General features: G+C 44.5%; 2 protein-coding genes across 2 annotated transcripts in view; both read right to left on the bottom strand.

Moving 5' to 3' along the window:
- The window catches only part of LOC125429222 (zinc finger protein 271-like), a gene marked incomplete at its 5' end in the record, with an annotated part of 39,808 nt that extends 25,742 nt beyond the window's left edge, over positions 1 to 14,066 (bottom strand). Inside the window, one exon of the mRNA XM_048490139.1 lies at positions 12,200 to 14,066. Within this exon, the coding sequence (XP_048346096.1) occupies positions 12,200 to 14,066 (1,867 nt within the window). The remainder of the gene's footprint in view (positions 1 to 12,199) is intronic.
- LOC125428548 (zinc finger protein 420-like) overlaps positions 1 to 16,101 on the bottom strand; it is a 472,581-nt gene that overhangs the window by 128,367 nt on the left and 328,113 nt on the right. The gene's annotated exons all lie outside the window — the stretch shown is intronic.

Below are 16,101 nucleotides of genomic sequence, written 5' to 3'. Positions count from 1 at the left end.
TATTTTAACAGGGGTTTGCAGGGGTTATCTCTTTTTCTCCTTGTAAAGGTTGCTAACAGCTGAGACTGCTGGAGGTGGGAGCTTAACAGGGGGTTAACAGAGGTTACTTTCTTTGTCCTGGGCTGCTAAAGGTGGGGCTCCTTGGAGGTGAGTCATTCAGTCTCTTAGTTCAGTCTCTGGGAACCAGCGGGCACAATTTCTTTTCTTTTTTAAAAAAATAAGGACTCTTCTTTGAGGGATAGTAGGTACAAGATATTAGCTCCAAGGGGCGACTTAACTAAAAGTTTAATATCTAAATATCTAAAACAAAATCAGATATGAAGGCAGGGAAGCCAGCAGGGGGATGGGGGGCTTCCCAGGTTTTTGCACTGAGTATCACATGTATGACTCATCTGCCACTAGGACAGAAGTCGTGGGTGTGCCCTACCGCTGGAATGAGACTCCCTGGCACTCCAAAGGAACGATGGTCCGTTCTCTCTGAAGCCAAGGTGGCTTGGCAGACCTGGAGAAGCTGAGAGAGGGCAGGAGAGGGCAACAAACAAGGCTTTCAGGGACCTAGCTTGGCTCGGGTCCCATTCTCCCAAGGGTGACATCTCTTCAGATGTCATGGAGAATGAGAGTCTGGGTGACAGAGGGTGCCAGTCTGAGGTGGGGAAGATGTTCCCTTAGATGGGGACCTCCCTTCCTTAGCTAGTGGTCAGATATCCTCTACGCACTGAGGATACCCCTCGGGGAGGTGGGGGGGAGCTCCCTTGTAGTGGGTGATTCGATCATCAGGAGGAATATAAAGAGTTGGGTTTAGGACAGGCGTGATGACCGCGATGTGGTGACTTGCCTGCCTGGTCGCGAAAAGGTTGCACCCAGGATGTCACTTGCCGTCTAGATAGGCTGTTAGACAGTGCTGGGGTGGAGTCCAGCAGGTTGTGGGTCCCACATTGGGTACCAATGACATTGTTAGGAAATGTAGCCGGGAGGTTCTGGAAGCTAAATTCTAGGGCTGCTAGGAAACAGGTTAAAATCCAGGACCCCCAAGGTGGCAGCCTCTGAAATGCTACCTGTTCCATCGCCACAGGGCTTAGCTAGGGCATGGAGAGATACAGGGTCTCAATGCGCGGATGAGAAGGTGGTGCAAGGCAGAGGGTTTCAGGATTTGTCAGGAACTGGGGAACCTTTTGGGATGTAAGGCAGGCTCAGCCAAAAAGGGACGGGCTTCATCTTAACCAAAGAGGAACCAATGCTGGCGCTCAACATTAAAAAAAAGGTGGCAGAACAGCTTTTAAACTGATCCCTGGGGGAAAGTTTCTAATAGGAGCTGAGGTGACTCCGGTTCGAAATCCAGAGTCCACCGGGCTTCAGACAGAGAAGGAGGTTTTTTCAAATCAACCACATACAAGCGAGGAGTACAGCACATGATAAGTGATAGTGTCTACAAAAGGCTAGGGGAGGGCAAAACACATAAATCCCAGGTTAGGGACAGAGACAGAGTGATACAAGCGGCCCTATGCCAATAGTAGAAGCATTCGACCCAAAATGGGGGAGCTGGAGGCCAGAGTTTTGAAGGAGGACATTGGATATAGTGGGTAATCACAGAGACATGGTGGAAATGAGGGAGAACCAGTGGGATGCTGTTATCCCAGGTTGCCAGGCTCCTGACAGGAAGGATAGGACAGGGCTTATTGGGGGTGGGGTGGCCCTCTCACATCAAAGGCAAGAGAGCATAGTGTCACATAAAAAATAGACAATGCAGGGGGAGCTGATTCCTCTACAGAAGCAATTCGTGGATAATAAATACCAGGGGTGAAGCATGTTTTAACATTAGGAATATATTATCGTCCCCCTGACCAAAGCGCACAAGAGGATTCTGAGATGGAAAAAGAAATTAGAGAGGCCAACAAAAGCAAAAATGTCGTGGTAATGGGCGATTTTAACTATCCCCATATAAACTGGAAAAATGCATGTTCAGGTCATAGTAAGGAGAGAACAACATTCCTGGATATGCTAAATGACTGTGGTTTAGAGCAGATGGTTGTAGAACCAACCAGGGGAGATGTGATCCTAGATCTAATTCTATGTGGGGACCCAGGACCTTGGTGCGGGAAGTCAGTGTTGTTGGAGCCAATAGGGGAACAGCCACCACAATGCTGTCAGATTCAGTATCTCTGCATTTAACAAGTGACAACTACTTCAATGTAAGCTACATTTGCCTTCAGAAAGGGAAATTTCTCAAAGATGAGGGGGATAGTGCGCAGGGAAGCTGAAAGGGAAAATCAAGAGAGTCAAAAATGTCCTTTCAAGATGCTTGGAGGTTAGTTTAAAAACACAGTCTTAAAAGCTCAGCTGGAATGTGTTCCACAGGTTAGGAAAGGCAGCGCCCAGTCCAAAAGAAAGCCACCATGGTTAACAAGGGACGTTGAGGAAATTATTAGGAAAAAAAAATGTCTTTTAGAAAATGGAAGTCCAACTTAACTGATGAAGAATACCAGACAGAACACAAATGGTGGCAAAAGAGAAGCAAGTTAGCTGTAAGGGAGGCAAAAAAGGCTTATGAGGAACGCATGGCTGTGAACATCAAGACCAGTGTCATGTCTCAAGAAACAGGAGTCGGAGGAACAAAACATAGTACTTTATTCCATAGCTGCTACTCACACATAGCCTAAAATCACTCTGCAGCTGTGCTCAATATAACACACTTACTGATTACCACCACAGTGCAAACAGCTGCAGACCCCTTAAAACAATACAATACATTACACCCCTTCCCCTAACCTCTGTGGCTAATCTGGTGGGATTCGGCTATGCGATCGCTCCCAGCTCCCGCTCTGGTTCCTGAGTCTGTGTGTTTGTTCCTATTCTGCAAAACACTTGGACCATTTGCTGTTTCCTTATCCCAGATCTCCATCTGCTCCCTTAACACCCCAGATTCCTCGGGGACAATTGGACTATTTGCTGCTTCTTTATCCTGCATCTCCATCTGCGCTCTTAACGCCCTTAGATTCCTCGAGGACCCAATTCCTGATCTACTATTGGACCTGGCACTCTCTTTCTTACTTGGTCAACATGTTCATGGATCACCCGCCCTTCTTCAGTTTCCAATTTATAAGACAAGGGCCCTGCTGGTTGCCCTCACAACTGCTGGGACCCAACACGGACCTGCTCCATAATTTCGGACATACACCGTATCATCCCTATCAAATGTCCGAGGTGCTTTCAACACTTGATCTCTTTTTCGTGGATCTATCATCAACTGAATCGGGATGCATTCGGGTCCAGCAACGCTGTAAGTTTCTCGATTCATTAGCAACTCCTCGCGAGGACTCCTCCCGGTGGCTGTGCACGGTGTTATGTGCTGTGTTAACAAAAAATTCGCCAACCGACGGTGCCAATCCCCCTCTACTATTCTCAACAGAATGCATCCCTTTGTTGTACGCACCATCCTTTCTGCCTGCCCATTCAGAAGTCGGATTTGTGTGTTTCAGGTAACCTGGCTAATAACAATTCATTAGCCAGGAATACTCTCCCAATATGCCCCCAATGTTTACAACAGAAACATTGTGCCTCTTTAAATTTACACCTTTCTCTCTCATGGGGCCCACCACAACTCAAACATTTCTCTGTTGACATCCTCCCTCTCTGTTGTGGTGGTCTCCCCATCTTCATTACACCATGCTGCAGTCTCTGAATTTCACCATTGCCAGGGTCTACAGTCCCACTGCCAGCTGTTTGCAGTCTCTGTGTGCTCCTGGCTTGTCGCACCTCCCGAGTAGAGGCTGCAGCAAGTTCAAAATTCAAGGCTTCTTGGTATGCCGCTTGAAAAGTCAAGTCTGTCTTTGCCAGCAGCAACTGTTGCAATGATGCCTCTCTCTAGGCCATTGTGACCAAACGATCTCCTTAACATTTCTTCCAACTTGGAGAAATTGTATTGTTGTGCCAACTGTCGTCAGGTTGCAACATATAATCTGTAATGCTTTCAGACCCCTCCTGATCACGCTTAGAAAAAACACTCCGTCTGGCTATTTCTTGACGGTTGGGGAAATGAAATGGTTCCTTAATGCAGCCATTCTCGCTGGGTGGCGTTGCTGATAAGTCTCTTTACGCTTAATCAATGCTGGGCATGAGGTCAAACACCCCCCTTCACCACAGAGGCTCAAAAACACAATCTTTCCCCTTCTGGGTCTGTTATGCCATTTGCTGTGGGAAGATAAAATTCCAATCGGGCCTCATAACTCCAAGCAATTTCAAAGGAAACTCCAAATTAAACTGTTCCAGCTGCCCTTGAAAGGCCATAATTTACTCACATTCCACGCTTCACTAAAAACCTTCCAAGACCTTTCATAAGTTCATCCTCATCGCCAATATGTCATGTCTCAAGAAACAGGAGTCGGAGGAACAAAACATAGTACTTTATTCCATAGCTGCTACTCACACATAGCCTAAAATCACTCTGCAGCTGTGCTCAATATAACACACTTACTGATTACCAATTACAGTGCAACAGCTGCAGACTCTTAAAACAATACAATACATTACAACCAGCAACAAACAGTTCTTCAAGTACATCAAAAGCAGGAAGCCAGCAAGGGAAGCGGTAGGCCCGTTAGATGACAAAGGAACAAAGGGTGTACTAAAAGATGACAGGGTGATTGCAGAAAAGCTGAATGAATTCTTTGCATCTGTCTTCACCCAAGAGGAGGTGAGGAAAATTCCTGCACCTGAACCAAGCTTCTTAGGAGGTGAATCCGAGGAACTAACGAAGATAGTGGTAGACAAGGAAGAAGTTCTGGCAGCCATTGATAAACTAAATGCTACCAAATCCCCTGGCCCAGATTGCATTCACCCAAGAGTTCTTAAAGAGCTCAAGCATGAAATTGCTGATGTTCTCACTTTAATATGCAACTTATCCTTGAAATCAGGCTCCATCCCTGAAGACTCAAGATGGCCAATGTCACACCAATCTTTAAGAAAGGAACTAGGGGGGACCCGGGAAATTACAGGCCGGACATTTTGAAGTCTGTTCCTGGGAAATTAGTAGAATCTATCATTAAAGATAAAATTATAAAACATGTAGAAAAGCACATCCTGCTTGAGAAAGAGTCAGCATACTTTTAGAGAGGCAAATCCTGTGTTACAAACTTACTAGAGTTCTTTGAGGATGTAAACAGGCATGTGGATAAGGGGGAACCAGTGGACATTGTCTACTTGGATTTCCAAAAGGCTTTTGACAAAGTTCCTCACCAGAGACTATTGAGAAAACTCAGCAATGAAGGAATAAGAGGGGAAGTCCTCCTATGGATTAAAAACTGGTTGAGAAACAGGAAGCAAAGAGTGGGTGTAAATGGGAAATTCTCACAATGGAGAGATGTAGGGAGTGGTGTCCCCCAAGGATCCGTTTTGGGACCAGTGCTCTTTAACCTATTCATAAATGACCTGGAAGTAGGGGTGGGTAGCGTGGTGGCCAAATTTGCAGATGATACCAAATTATGTAGGGTGGTGAGAACCACAAAGGATTGCGAGGAGCTCCAAGCGGACCTTGATAAATTAGGTGAGTGGGCTAAGAAATGGCAAATGCAGTTCAATGTAGCAAAATGCAAAGTGATGCACGTAGGGGCAAAAAATCCAAACTTCACATACACGCTACAGGGGTCAGTGCTATCAGTCACAGACCAGGAAAGGGATTTGGGCGTCTTAGTTGATAGTTCCATGGGAATGTCAACTCAATGTATGGCAGCTGTGAAAAAGGCAAACTCTATGCTGGGGATAATTAGGAAAGGAATTGAAAATAAAACTGCAAAGATTGTCATGCCCTTATATAAAGCCGTGGTGCGACCGCACTTGGAGTACTGTGTTCAGTTCTGGTCGCCACATCTCAAAAAGGATATTGAAGAGATAGAAAAAGTGCAGAGAAGGGCAACGAGGATGATTGAGGGACTGGAGCACCTTCCTTATGAGGAAAGGCTGCAGCGTTTGGGACTCTTTAGTTTGGAGAGGAGACGTCTGAGGGGGGATATGATTGAAGTCTATAAAATTATGCATGGGGTAGAAAATGTTGACAGAGAGAAATTTTTCTCTCTTTCTCACAATACTAGAACCAGGGGGCATTCATTGAAAATGCTGGGGGGAAGAATTAGAACTAATAAAAGGAAACACTTCTTCACGCAACGTGTGATTGGTGTTTGGAATATGCTGCCACAGGAGGTGGTGATGGCCACTAACCTGGATAGCTTTAAAAGGGGCTTGGACAGATTTATGGAGGAGAAGTCGATTTATGGCTACCAATCTTGATCCTCTTTGATCTGAGATTGCAAATGCCTTAACAGTCCAGGTGCTCGGGAGCAACAGCCGCAGAAGGCCATTGCTTTCACATCCTACATGTGAACTCCCAAAGGCACCTGGTGGGCCACTGCGAGTAGCAGAGAGCTGGACTAGATGGACTCTGGTCTGATCCAGCTGGCTTGTTCTTATGTTCTTATGTTCTTATGGTGGAATGAGAACCAGTAGGATGCTGTTATCCCAGGTTACAAGCTCTACAGGAAGGATAGGACAGGGTGTATTGGGGGTGGTGTTGCCCTCTACATCAAAGAGAGCATAGTGTCACATAAAATAGACAATGCAAGGGGAGCTGATTTCCCTACAGAAGTACTGTGGATATCAATACCAGGTGTGAAGGATAGCCTAATATTAGGAATATATTATCGTCCCCCTGACCAAAGCACACAAGAGGATTATAAGATGAAAAAAGAAATTAGAAAGGCCAACAAAAGCAAAAATGTAGTAGTAATGGGTAATTTCAACTATCCCCACATAAATTGGAAAAATGCATTTTCAGGTCATAGTAAGGAGAGAGCATTCTTGGATATGCCAAATGACTGTGGCTTAGAGCAGATGGTTGTGGAACCAACCAGGGGAGAGGTGATTCTATATGGGACCCAGAAACTGGTACAGGAAGTCAGTGCTGTTGAGCCGATAGGGCAGTGATGGCGAACCTTTTCGAGACTGAGTGCCCAAATTGCAACCCAAAACCCACTTATTTATCGCAAAGTGCCAACACAGCAATTTAACCTGAATACTGAGGTTTTAGTTTAGAAAAAACAGTTGACTCTGAGGCGCATGTTACTCGGGAGTAAGCTTGGTGAAGCAACTGTGCAACGCTTCGAATGGATGAATCACGACCCTAGAAGGGTTTACTCAGAAGTAAGCCCCATTGCCAGCAACTGAGCTTACTCCCAGGTAAAGGATCATGCCCAGGTCAGCCTAGGGGGGTGGGGGGTGATTTTCCACCCCCCCCACATGATGAACTCTGTGCACGTGAGCCCACAGAAAGGGCTCTGAGTGCCACCTCTGGAACCCGTGCCATAGGTTCGCCACCACTGCATAGGGAATAGCGACCACAATGCTGTCAGATTCGGTATCTCTGCATGCGAGCAAGTGACAAATACTAATATAGTTACATTCGCCTTCAGAAGGGGAAATTTATCAAAGATGAGGGGGATAGTGTGCAGGAAGCTAAAAGGGAAAATCAAGAGAGTCAAAACTTTCCAAGATGCTTGGAGGTTATTTAAAAATACAGTCATAAAAGCTGAGCTGAAATGTGTTCTGCAGGTTAGGAAAGGAAGCACCCAGTCCAAAAGAAAGCCACCATGGTTAACAAGGGAGGTTGAGGAAACTATTAGAAAAAAGAAGATGTCTTTTAGAAAATGGAAGTCCAGCTCGACTGTTGAAGAATACGAAAAGGAGCACAAATGGTAGCAAAGTTAGGGTTGGCTATAAGGGCGGGGAAAGTTAGCTATAAGTTAGCTATAAGGGCGGGGGAAAGGGTTATAAGGAACGCATGTCTGCGAACATCAAGACCAGAAACAAACAGTTCTTCAAGTACATCAAAAGTTGGAAGCCAGCTAGGGAAGCCGTAGGCCCATTTGATGACAAAGGAACCAGTGCTCTTTAACCTATTCGTAAATGACCTGGAAGTAGGGGTGGGTAGTGTGGTGGCCAAGTTTGTGGATGATACCAAATTAGGTAGGGTGGTGAGAACTGCAAAGGATTGCAAAGAGCTCCAAGCAGACCTTTATAAATTAGGTGAGTGGGCTAAGAAATGGCAAATGCAGTTCAATGTGGCAAAATGTAAAGTGATGCACATACGGGCAAAACATCCAAACTTCTCATACATGCTACAGGGGTCAGTGCTATCAGTCACAGACCAGGAAAGGGATTTGGGCGTCTTAGTTGATAGTTCCATGGGAGTGTCAACTCAATGCATGGCAGCTGTGAAAAAGGCAAACTCTATGCTGAGGATCATTAGGAAAGGAATTGAGAATAAAACTGCAAAGATTGTCATGCCCTTATATAAAGCAGTAGTGCAACTGCAGTTGGAGTACTGTGTTCAGTTCTGGTCGCCACATCTCAAAAAGGATATTGAAGAGATAGAAAAAGTGCAGAGAAGGGCAACGAGGATGATTGAGGGACTGGAGCACCTTCCTTATGAGGAGAGGCTGCAGCGTTTGGGACTTTAGTTTGCAGAGGAGACGTCTGAGAGGAGATAAAATTGGAGTCTATAAAGTTATGCATGGGGTAGAAAATGTTGACAGAGAGAAATGTTTCTCTCTTTCTCACAATACTAGGACCAGGGGGCATCCATTGGAAATGCTGGGAGGAAGAATTAGAACTAATAAAAGGAAAAAAATTTTTCATGCAACGCTTGATTGATGTTTGGAATATGCTGCCACAGGAGGTGGTGATGGCCACTAACCTGGATAGCTTTAAAAGGGGCTTGGGCAGATTTATCTACCAAATTTGATCTTCCTTGAACTGAGATTGCAAATACCTTAGCAGACCAGGTGCTTGGGAGCAGCAGCAGCAGCAGCAGGCCATTGCTTTCACATCCTGCATGTGAGTTTCCAAAGGCATCTGGTGGGTCACTGCGAGTAGCAGAGTGTTGGACTAGATGGATTCTGGTCTGATCCAGCAGGCTCTTTCTTATGTTCTTTTTATCCATCCTGGTTTCTTTAGATGCCTCCCATTTTTTCTCCTCATTGGAACTGTTTGAAATTGTGCCTTCAAGATTTCACTTTTAAGAAACTCCCATCCATCTCTTTTAGTATTCTTAACCATGGGATCACACCCAAAAGTTTCTTAAGTTTACTGAAATCAGCTTTCTTAAAGCCTAGAACAGGTGTCCAACTAAATTTGGCATCCCCTTTCCATTGTATAATGAACTCCAGGAGAACACGGTCACTCCCACCTAAGGACCCTACCACTTCCACCCCATTAATCAGGTTATCAATGTTGGTTAGCAGCAGATCTAAAATAGCTGATCCCCTTGTTGCCTTGTCTGGACCATGAAATTGTCTGCAAGGCAAGTGAGGAAATTGTTAGAGCTGGTAGTCTTGGCAGAGTTTGACTCCCAGCAAATATCTGGATAATTGAAATCTCCCATTACTACTATTTCTCTTCTTTGTGAAAGTTTGGTCATCTGCTCCAGGAAGGCATCATCCAACTCTTCAGTCTGATCTCGGGGTCTGTAATAGACATCAACAATGAGATCGCTGTTGTTTTTCTCCCCCTTAATTTTTACCCAGATGCTCTCAACCTGGTTCCCAAGATGTAAGTCATGGACCTGCTCACAGGTGTAATAATCCCTGACATAGTGCTGCTCTATCCCCTTTCCTAGTTGATCTATTTCTCTGGAATAGGTTGTACTCCTCAATTATTACATGGGAGGAGAGTATTTTGACCGAGATGCCATGCACCTGGGACACATGGGTAGCGCATTTTGACCCCCACTCTGTTGTCATTGCCCCTCTTCCCGCCCCCCTGCCCAGACCCCTGCTAAACTTCCCCTGCTACCCTCTGCCTCTGTGCCTCCACCCCAGCAACCTCTCCCCAACAAACCTTTTCCTCTGCTCCATCTGAGTGGCAATGACTGGGAGTGGGGCTCCCCACCCTGAGTGTATTGCCAACTGGTGCTGCTCAGAGGAAAGGGTTGTGGGTTTTTTTGTGAGTTTTATTTTTGCAGTTGTGGCCATAGCAGCAGGGGGAGTTTGGCAGGGGAGTCGGGAGTTCAGCCAATTCAGCTGGGATGCTCTAGTCTAGGCTGACTCTCCATTGAGTGGAGGGGTGGCGAACCTATGGCACTCCAGATGTTCATGAACTATAATTCCCATCAGCCCCTGCCAGCATGGCCAATTCCGAGGTGGAAATATTTATTTCTAAGACTAGTCATAGAATTAAATGGCTGGGGTAAAATTCCATCTGCTCTGATGGAGTTTGAAGGCATGCTGTAAAGAAAGTGTATTTTAACTTATTATTTTATTGACATTTTATATAATTTTTAGAATCTAAAATGTTTTGTGTTTGTTCATTCATTTTAGCAAATGCAGCTGTAAAGAGGTTGGCTTTAATTTACTAAGGTCACCAAAACCATTAAAAGTTAATTGGAAAAGTATTCCTTTTGGTTTCTGTAACTGCTTTCACCTGGGAACTTTTTGAGATAACGCTTTGCTATGGTTTAATTAGTGCAGTAATCCTGTTGGTTCAATAAGTACCACATGAGGGTAGGACATTTTTCTACACGGTTTCAGTATATTGTTAAGAGGTGTCCTTTTTGCTGGCTATTCTGTTATACTGTTACTATGAATCATCACTTTGATTGAGCTTCACATTCTTTGAACTCTGTTCCTGACTTGGAAAAAGCAAAGCTTGCTGCATGGAACCAAGGCTGTGCAGAAGATGGACTTTTATTATTGGATTCTATTGGGACTTTGTTTTATTGTCACTGCAGTTTTCCAGTTTCTTTTTTGTACTATCTGCACCTGCAATTATCAGTGCCTTTGAACTGTCCTTTTTAAAAATAAAATTTGAAAATATTTTCTACTCCTTGTTTGTGAGAAGTGTTTGGTTCGGAGCAAGAGCCTATGCACTAGTTGGTCCTGGGTGAGCTCTCCGGAAGCCTGATACATACCTTCTCTGAATTTGCCTTGACTGCTAGGACTGACAGAAACCAGGTGACACAGTGCATTTCATTTGGCCCAGAGAGAGCCTTTACATTTCTAACTTGCCAATCAATTATACCACAAAGGTATCACTAGATTGAAAACCAAAAGGGCTGGCCTCATGTAATGACCCACTTCCTCATGGCCTCCTCTTCCCTGTCATTGGACAGCTTTACGATCTTTGAAAGAAAAAGGAATGTGATCATTTCACACATTTAGACTATAATTTTTAGAAAAGATTTTTGTCTTGCTTCATTATCATTAAAGTAGCTTACAACTATACAGCTGATTTCAAATACCCTAAACTACAGTGGATAAAACAAGAACAAAACAGTAGTTTCAAAAATATAGTCAGCCAATAAAAGAACGCAATACAAGCCAGCAGTTTTGAAATGAGGATCTTGGTTCAGCAGCTCACCATGAAACAGCATTAACTTAAGAGTAGTGCAAAGGACATATTCAACAGGACTGTCTTAAATAATACATATCATTTGGGAAATCCTGCAGCAGGCAGGATTTACATTCTCGGATGTCCATACAACTGGTCCCCTTCAGGTCACTTTAAGTAGCCAGGAAATGGAAGAGTCAAGTAGCGTCACCCTCTCCAAGGATCTTGGCTATATCCACAAATTGTGTGTGTGTGTGAAGTCACAAGCGACTTATGGTGACCTCGTAGGATTTTCAAGACAAGTGATTAAGCAGAGGTGGTTTTCCATTGGCTTCCTTGGAAAAGTCTTCTTTAGTGGTCTCCCACCCAAGTATTGATCCTGCTTAGCTTCTCAGATGTGACCAGATTGGGCTATACAATACCATTCCACAACCTGATCCACAAATTACTCAAGTTGAAAAGTATCACATTCAAACAACAATAATTGGGGGGGGGGTTTATACAACTCTTACAGGTAAACAGTACAGCACCCTACTTGGAAAAGATGTCAGTAAAAGTATAGAATAGGGATCCCCATAATCCCCCTTCCATTTTCAAGGGCAGGAATGGCAGAGAAGGAATTTGTTACCACCACAGCTATAATTTAAGTCCCTTCCAATGTATTTATATTCTTTCACTTTTATGTGGATTCTTCAAAGGGTTTCAAGTCTTGTGTCTGAAGTTCTATCTACATTTTAATCATTTGTACAGGTCTCTGGTTTAACTTCTGCCTGATGCGAAGGAATGTGAGTGTCCTGAACGAAGCTCTTCCCATGCTGTGAGGATTTACGCGGTTTCTCCCCTCTGTGACTGCTTTGATGTCTCTTAAGTTTGGATTCCCAAAGGAAGCTCTTTCCACACTCTGGACATTTATAAGGTTTGTACCCTATGTGGATTTTCTGATGGCATGTAAGGCTTGACCGCTTACTGAAGTTCTTTCCACACTCTGAGCAATTATATGGTTTTTCCCCTGTATGAGTTCTTTGATGGGAAGTAAGGCTTGAGTTCTGACGGAAGGTCTTCCCACAGTCTGGGCATGCATATGGTTTCTCCCCAGTGTGAATCCTTTGATGGGAAGTAAGGTACTCCTTCCGAATAAAACTTTTCCCACACTCTGTGCATTTATAAGGTTTCTCTCCTGTGTGGATACCTTGATGGGATATAAGGCTTGAGCTCTGACTGAAGCTCTTACCACACTCTGAGCAGGTGTATGGTTTTTCCCCTGTGTGAATTCTTTGATGTGAAGTAAGGCGTGCACTTTGTCGGAAGCCCATCCCACACTCTGAACATTTATATGGTTTTTCTCCTGTGTGAATTCCTTGGTGGGATGCCAGGCTTGAGCTCTGACTGAAGCTCTTTCCACACACTGAGCATTTATAAGGTTTCTCCCCTGTGTGGATTCCCTGATGAGAAGTAAGACTTGAACTCTGACTGAAACACCTTCCACACACTGAGCATTTGTATGGTTTTTCACCTGTGTGGATTCTTTGATGGGAAGTAAGGCGTGCACTCTGACGGAAGCTCATCCCACATACTGAACATTTATATGGTTTTTCTCCTGTATGAATTCTTTGATGGGAAGTTAGATTCGTACTATGACTAAAGCTCTTTCCGCACTCTAAGCATTTATATGGTTTCTCCCCCGTGTGTGTTCTCACATGGGATGTAAGGCTTGCACTTTGATTGAAGCTCATTCCACATTCTGAACATTTATAAGGTTTGTCTCCTGTGTGGATTTTTTGATGGGAAGCAAAGTTTGAGCTATGTCTGAAGCTCTTTCCACACTCGGCACATGTATACGGTTTTTCTCCTGTATGAATTCTTTGATGGGAGGTAAGGTTTGAGCTCACTTTAAAGCTCTTTCCACATTCTAAGCATTTGTATGGTTTTTCTCCTGTGTGGATTCTTTGATGGGAAGTAAGATTTGTGCTGCGACTGAAACTTTTTCCACACTCTGAACATTTATATGGCTTCTCCCCTGTGTGGGTTCTTTGATGGTAAGCAAGACCCGAGCTGTGAATGAAACTTTTGCCACACTGAGAGCATGTGTATGGTTTCTCTGCTGTGTGGAGTCTTTCATGGGTTGTAAGACTTGAGCTATGACTGAAGCTTATCCCACATTCGGAACAAGTATATGGTTTCTCGCCTGTGTGGATTCTTTGATGAGAATTAAAACTTGAACTGTGACTGAAACTCTTTCCACATTCTGTGCATTTATATGGTTTCTCCCCAGTGTGGATTCTCTGATGAGAAGCGAGAGTGGAGTTGTGACTGAAATTTTTTCCACACTCTGAGCACTTAAAACGTTTTCCCCCAGAGTGGCTACGTCTATGGAAAGCAAGGCTTGAGCCATGTTTGACATTCTTTCTACCCTCTGACCACTGAAATTGTTTCTCCCGGTTTTGCGTTCTTTGATGCCTGCTCTGTTTTGATCTACCAGTTGAGATTTGCGGAGATAGAGATAAATTCCCTTCACCACTTTCTTCTTTGACTGGAACTTCAGGAATGTCAGCACTTTCCAAAGCAACCGATTCCCTCCTCCACTTTTGCTCTTCTTCACCTTTGCTTGTCTGCTCCTGTTCTTCCTCTCTCTTGCTTACCCTCTCTGTAGGAATAAAGAGGAACACCAAAATGAAGGAGAAATGGAACCTCCAACACCATTATAAATGTCTAATGAAAATAACCTGATAGAGCAGAGGGAATCTCTCAAACAAACTCCATTGGTTACCATTAGGTGGTACACAGCAATGGACTTGGGACTGGGAAGGGGTACAGTGACTCCTTTATAGGTATAGGTTTAGGTATAAGGTCTTGAGTGCAAGACCTTGTTTGCCCCACATGATAGATGGAAACAATCCAACGTCTTGGCCTTCAGCTATGAACTTGCTTTCAAAGGGTGAGGCCTCCAATCTATTCCCCATTTCCCCTCTTTAGTAAGTCTCTCAAGTATCAAGCAAGAGCATCATATGGTGCATTGGTATTTCTTGTATTTCTGATTCTTTTTTTAATTTAGAACAGTTCTGTGCCAACTTTCCACTTAATCTTTGTTAAAGGATTTCCCCTGCCCCAAGATATGTTTTACCCTATAAAAGCCCACCCCAGACCCCAGTCAGGTGTTCAATATTATCACACCACCATGGTGCTTGATAATATTGTTCCAACAGCGCTGATCACCCAGAGCCTAGTGCTGGCCATTGTATTTACAAGATTGGTAAATATAATCTTTGATGCCCCATCTCTTCTCTCTATATCCAAAACTTGTTTTTCACCTCTAAATCACATTCTGGGAAACCTTGTATGTGTGTGTTTTTACCCCAGTAACTGAGTGATTGTGAGTGAGATTTTATTTTATTCCATTTCTTATTTTCTTAATAAAATCGTAGAAAATGAATACACACACACACACACAGACAGAGCGGTCAACTTACCCAACGCTCCTCAAGCGACACTAAGCAACCTTGCGCTCTACAGCTAATTTCCCCAACCAAAAAGGGTTGTTGCATCTCACCATTTTGGGTAACACCACCATGGTTCTTGAAAGGCCTCTGCAACTCTGCTGCATGGGTATTTAATTTGGTTCAGCAGAACCCAGATAATACAGCTGCAATACAGAATGGTGGGCCCACTTCCTAGCAAGAATTCGTTCTTTCCTGTCCTCCTATGTGATGAAAAGGTTGGTTAGAGTATCTGGCTCTCTACTTTGTCCTTCATTCTGTGAGCTACTTCCTCTAAGCTGCCAGGAGGAGTTCTTGTAGATTCACCTGTCCTATTGGGGTGAGCGTGGGTGGAGCTATCATCAGCCTGTGGGTGACACCAGTTCATACTAACCCACTTTGGTTTGGATCACTCTGCATCAGGCAGCTCAGCTTCTGTTTCCCAAAAACTACAGAAATACAGAGTGTTGAATGGACTGAGTCATGAAGACTGTATCATTCCAGTCTTGTTCCAGCAACACTGGCTTCGAGTTTGTTTCTGGACTCAGATTGACTTTTTAACGCGTCATACAATCTGGCCTCACCTACTCTCCTCCAAACCTACCCACTCACTCTGGTTGTCCTTGGAGGCTCTGCTTCAATTGCCCTCTCCTTCTGAGGCTAGGAGGAGGCAACTCGAGAAAGGGCCTTTTCCATTACAGCACCAAAGATTTGGAATTCTCTCCCCAGGGAGATTCATCTGCCTCCCTCTTTCCATGTCTTTCATCAGCAGATAAAGACCTTTGTTTTTCATCTGGTATACCCCCAACAGCAATATTGTCTGTCCTTCTAGTGCTCAGTGTTAACATGTTTTTAATCAAATTTTATCATTATCCAGGGAGGGAGATGTCCCCCACGTCACTCTGTGGGCTTCCCCACCCCCCTTCTCATTCAGATGGTTGCCCAAAGACCCCCCACAACTGGTAAACCTGCCCCTGGAAGCCAGAAGGCTGGAGAAGCTGCAAAAAACTGGCTGAATTACCTGGGCAGCAGGAGCAGGCCTCAGAGAAGAGTGTTGAGAAGAGTGTGGCCAGCACAGCTCCAACCCAGCTGCAATCAACTAGCCTCAGCATTTTCAGTGTGGGATAGGGCCAGAACAGGCTGCAGTCAGGAAGGAGGGCCTAGAGCCGTGGTGGTGAACCTTTGGCACTCCAGGTGTTATGAACTACAATTCCCATCAGCCCCTGCCAGCATGGCCAATTGGCCATGCTGGCAGGGG

Source organism: Sphaerodactylus townsendi, linkage group LG03 (genome assembly GCF_021028975.2).
Source record: "Sphaerodactylus townsendi isolate TG3544 linkage group LG03, MPM_Stown_v2.3, whole genome shotgun sequence".
Lineage (NCBI taxonomy): Eukaryota > Metazoa > Chordata > Lepidosauria > Squamata > Sphaerodactylidae > Sphaerodactylus > Sphaerodactylus townsendi.
This window is presented reverse-complemented; position numbering and strand designations above follow the sequence as displayed.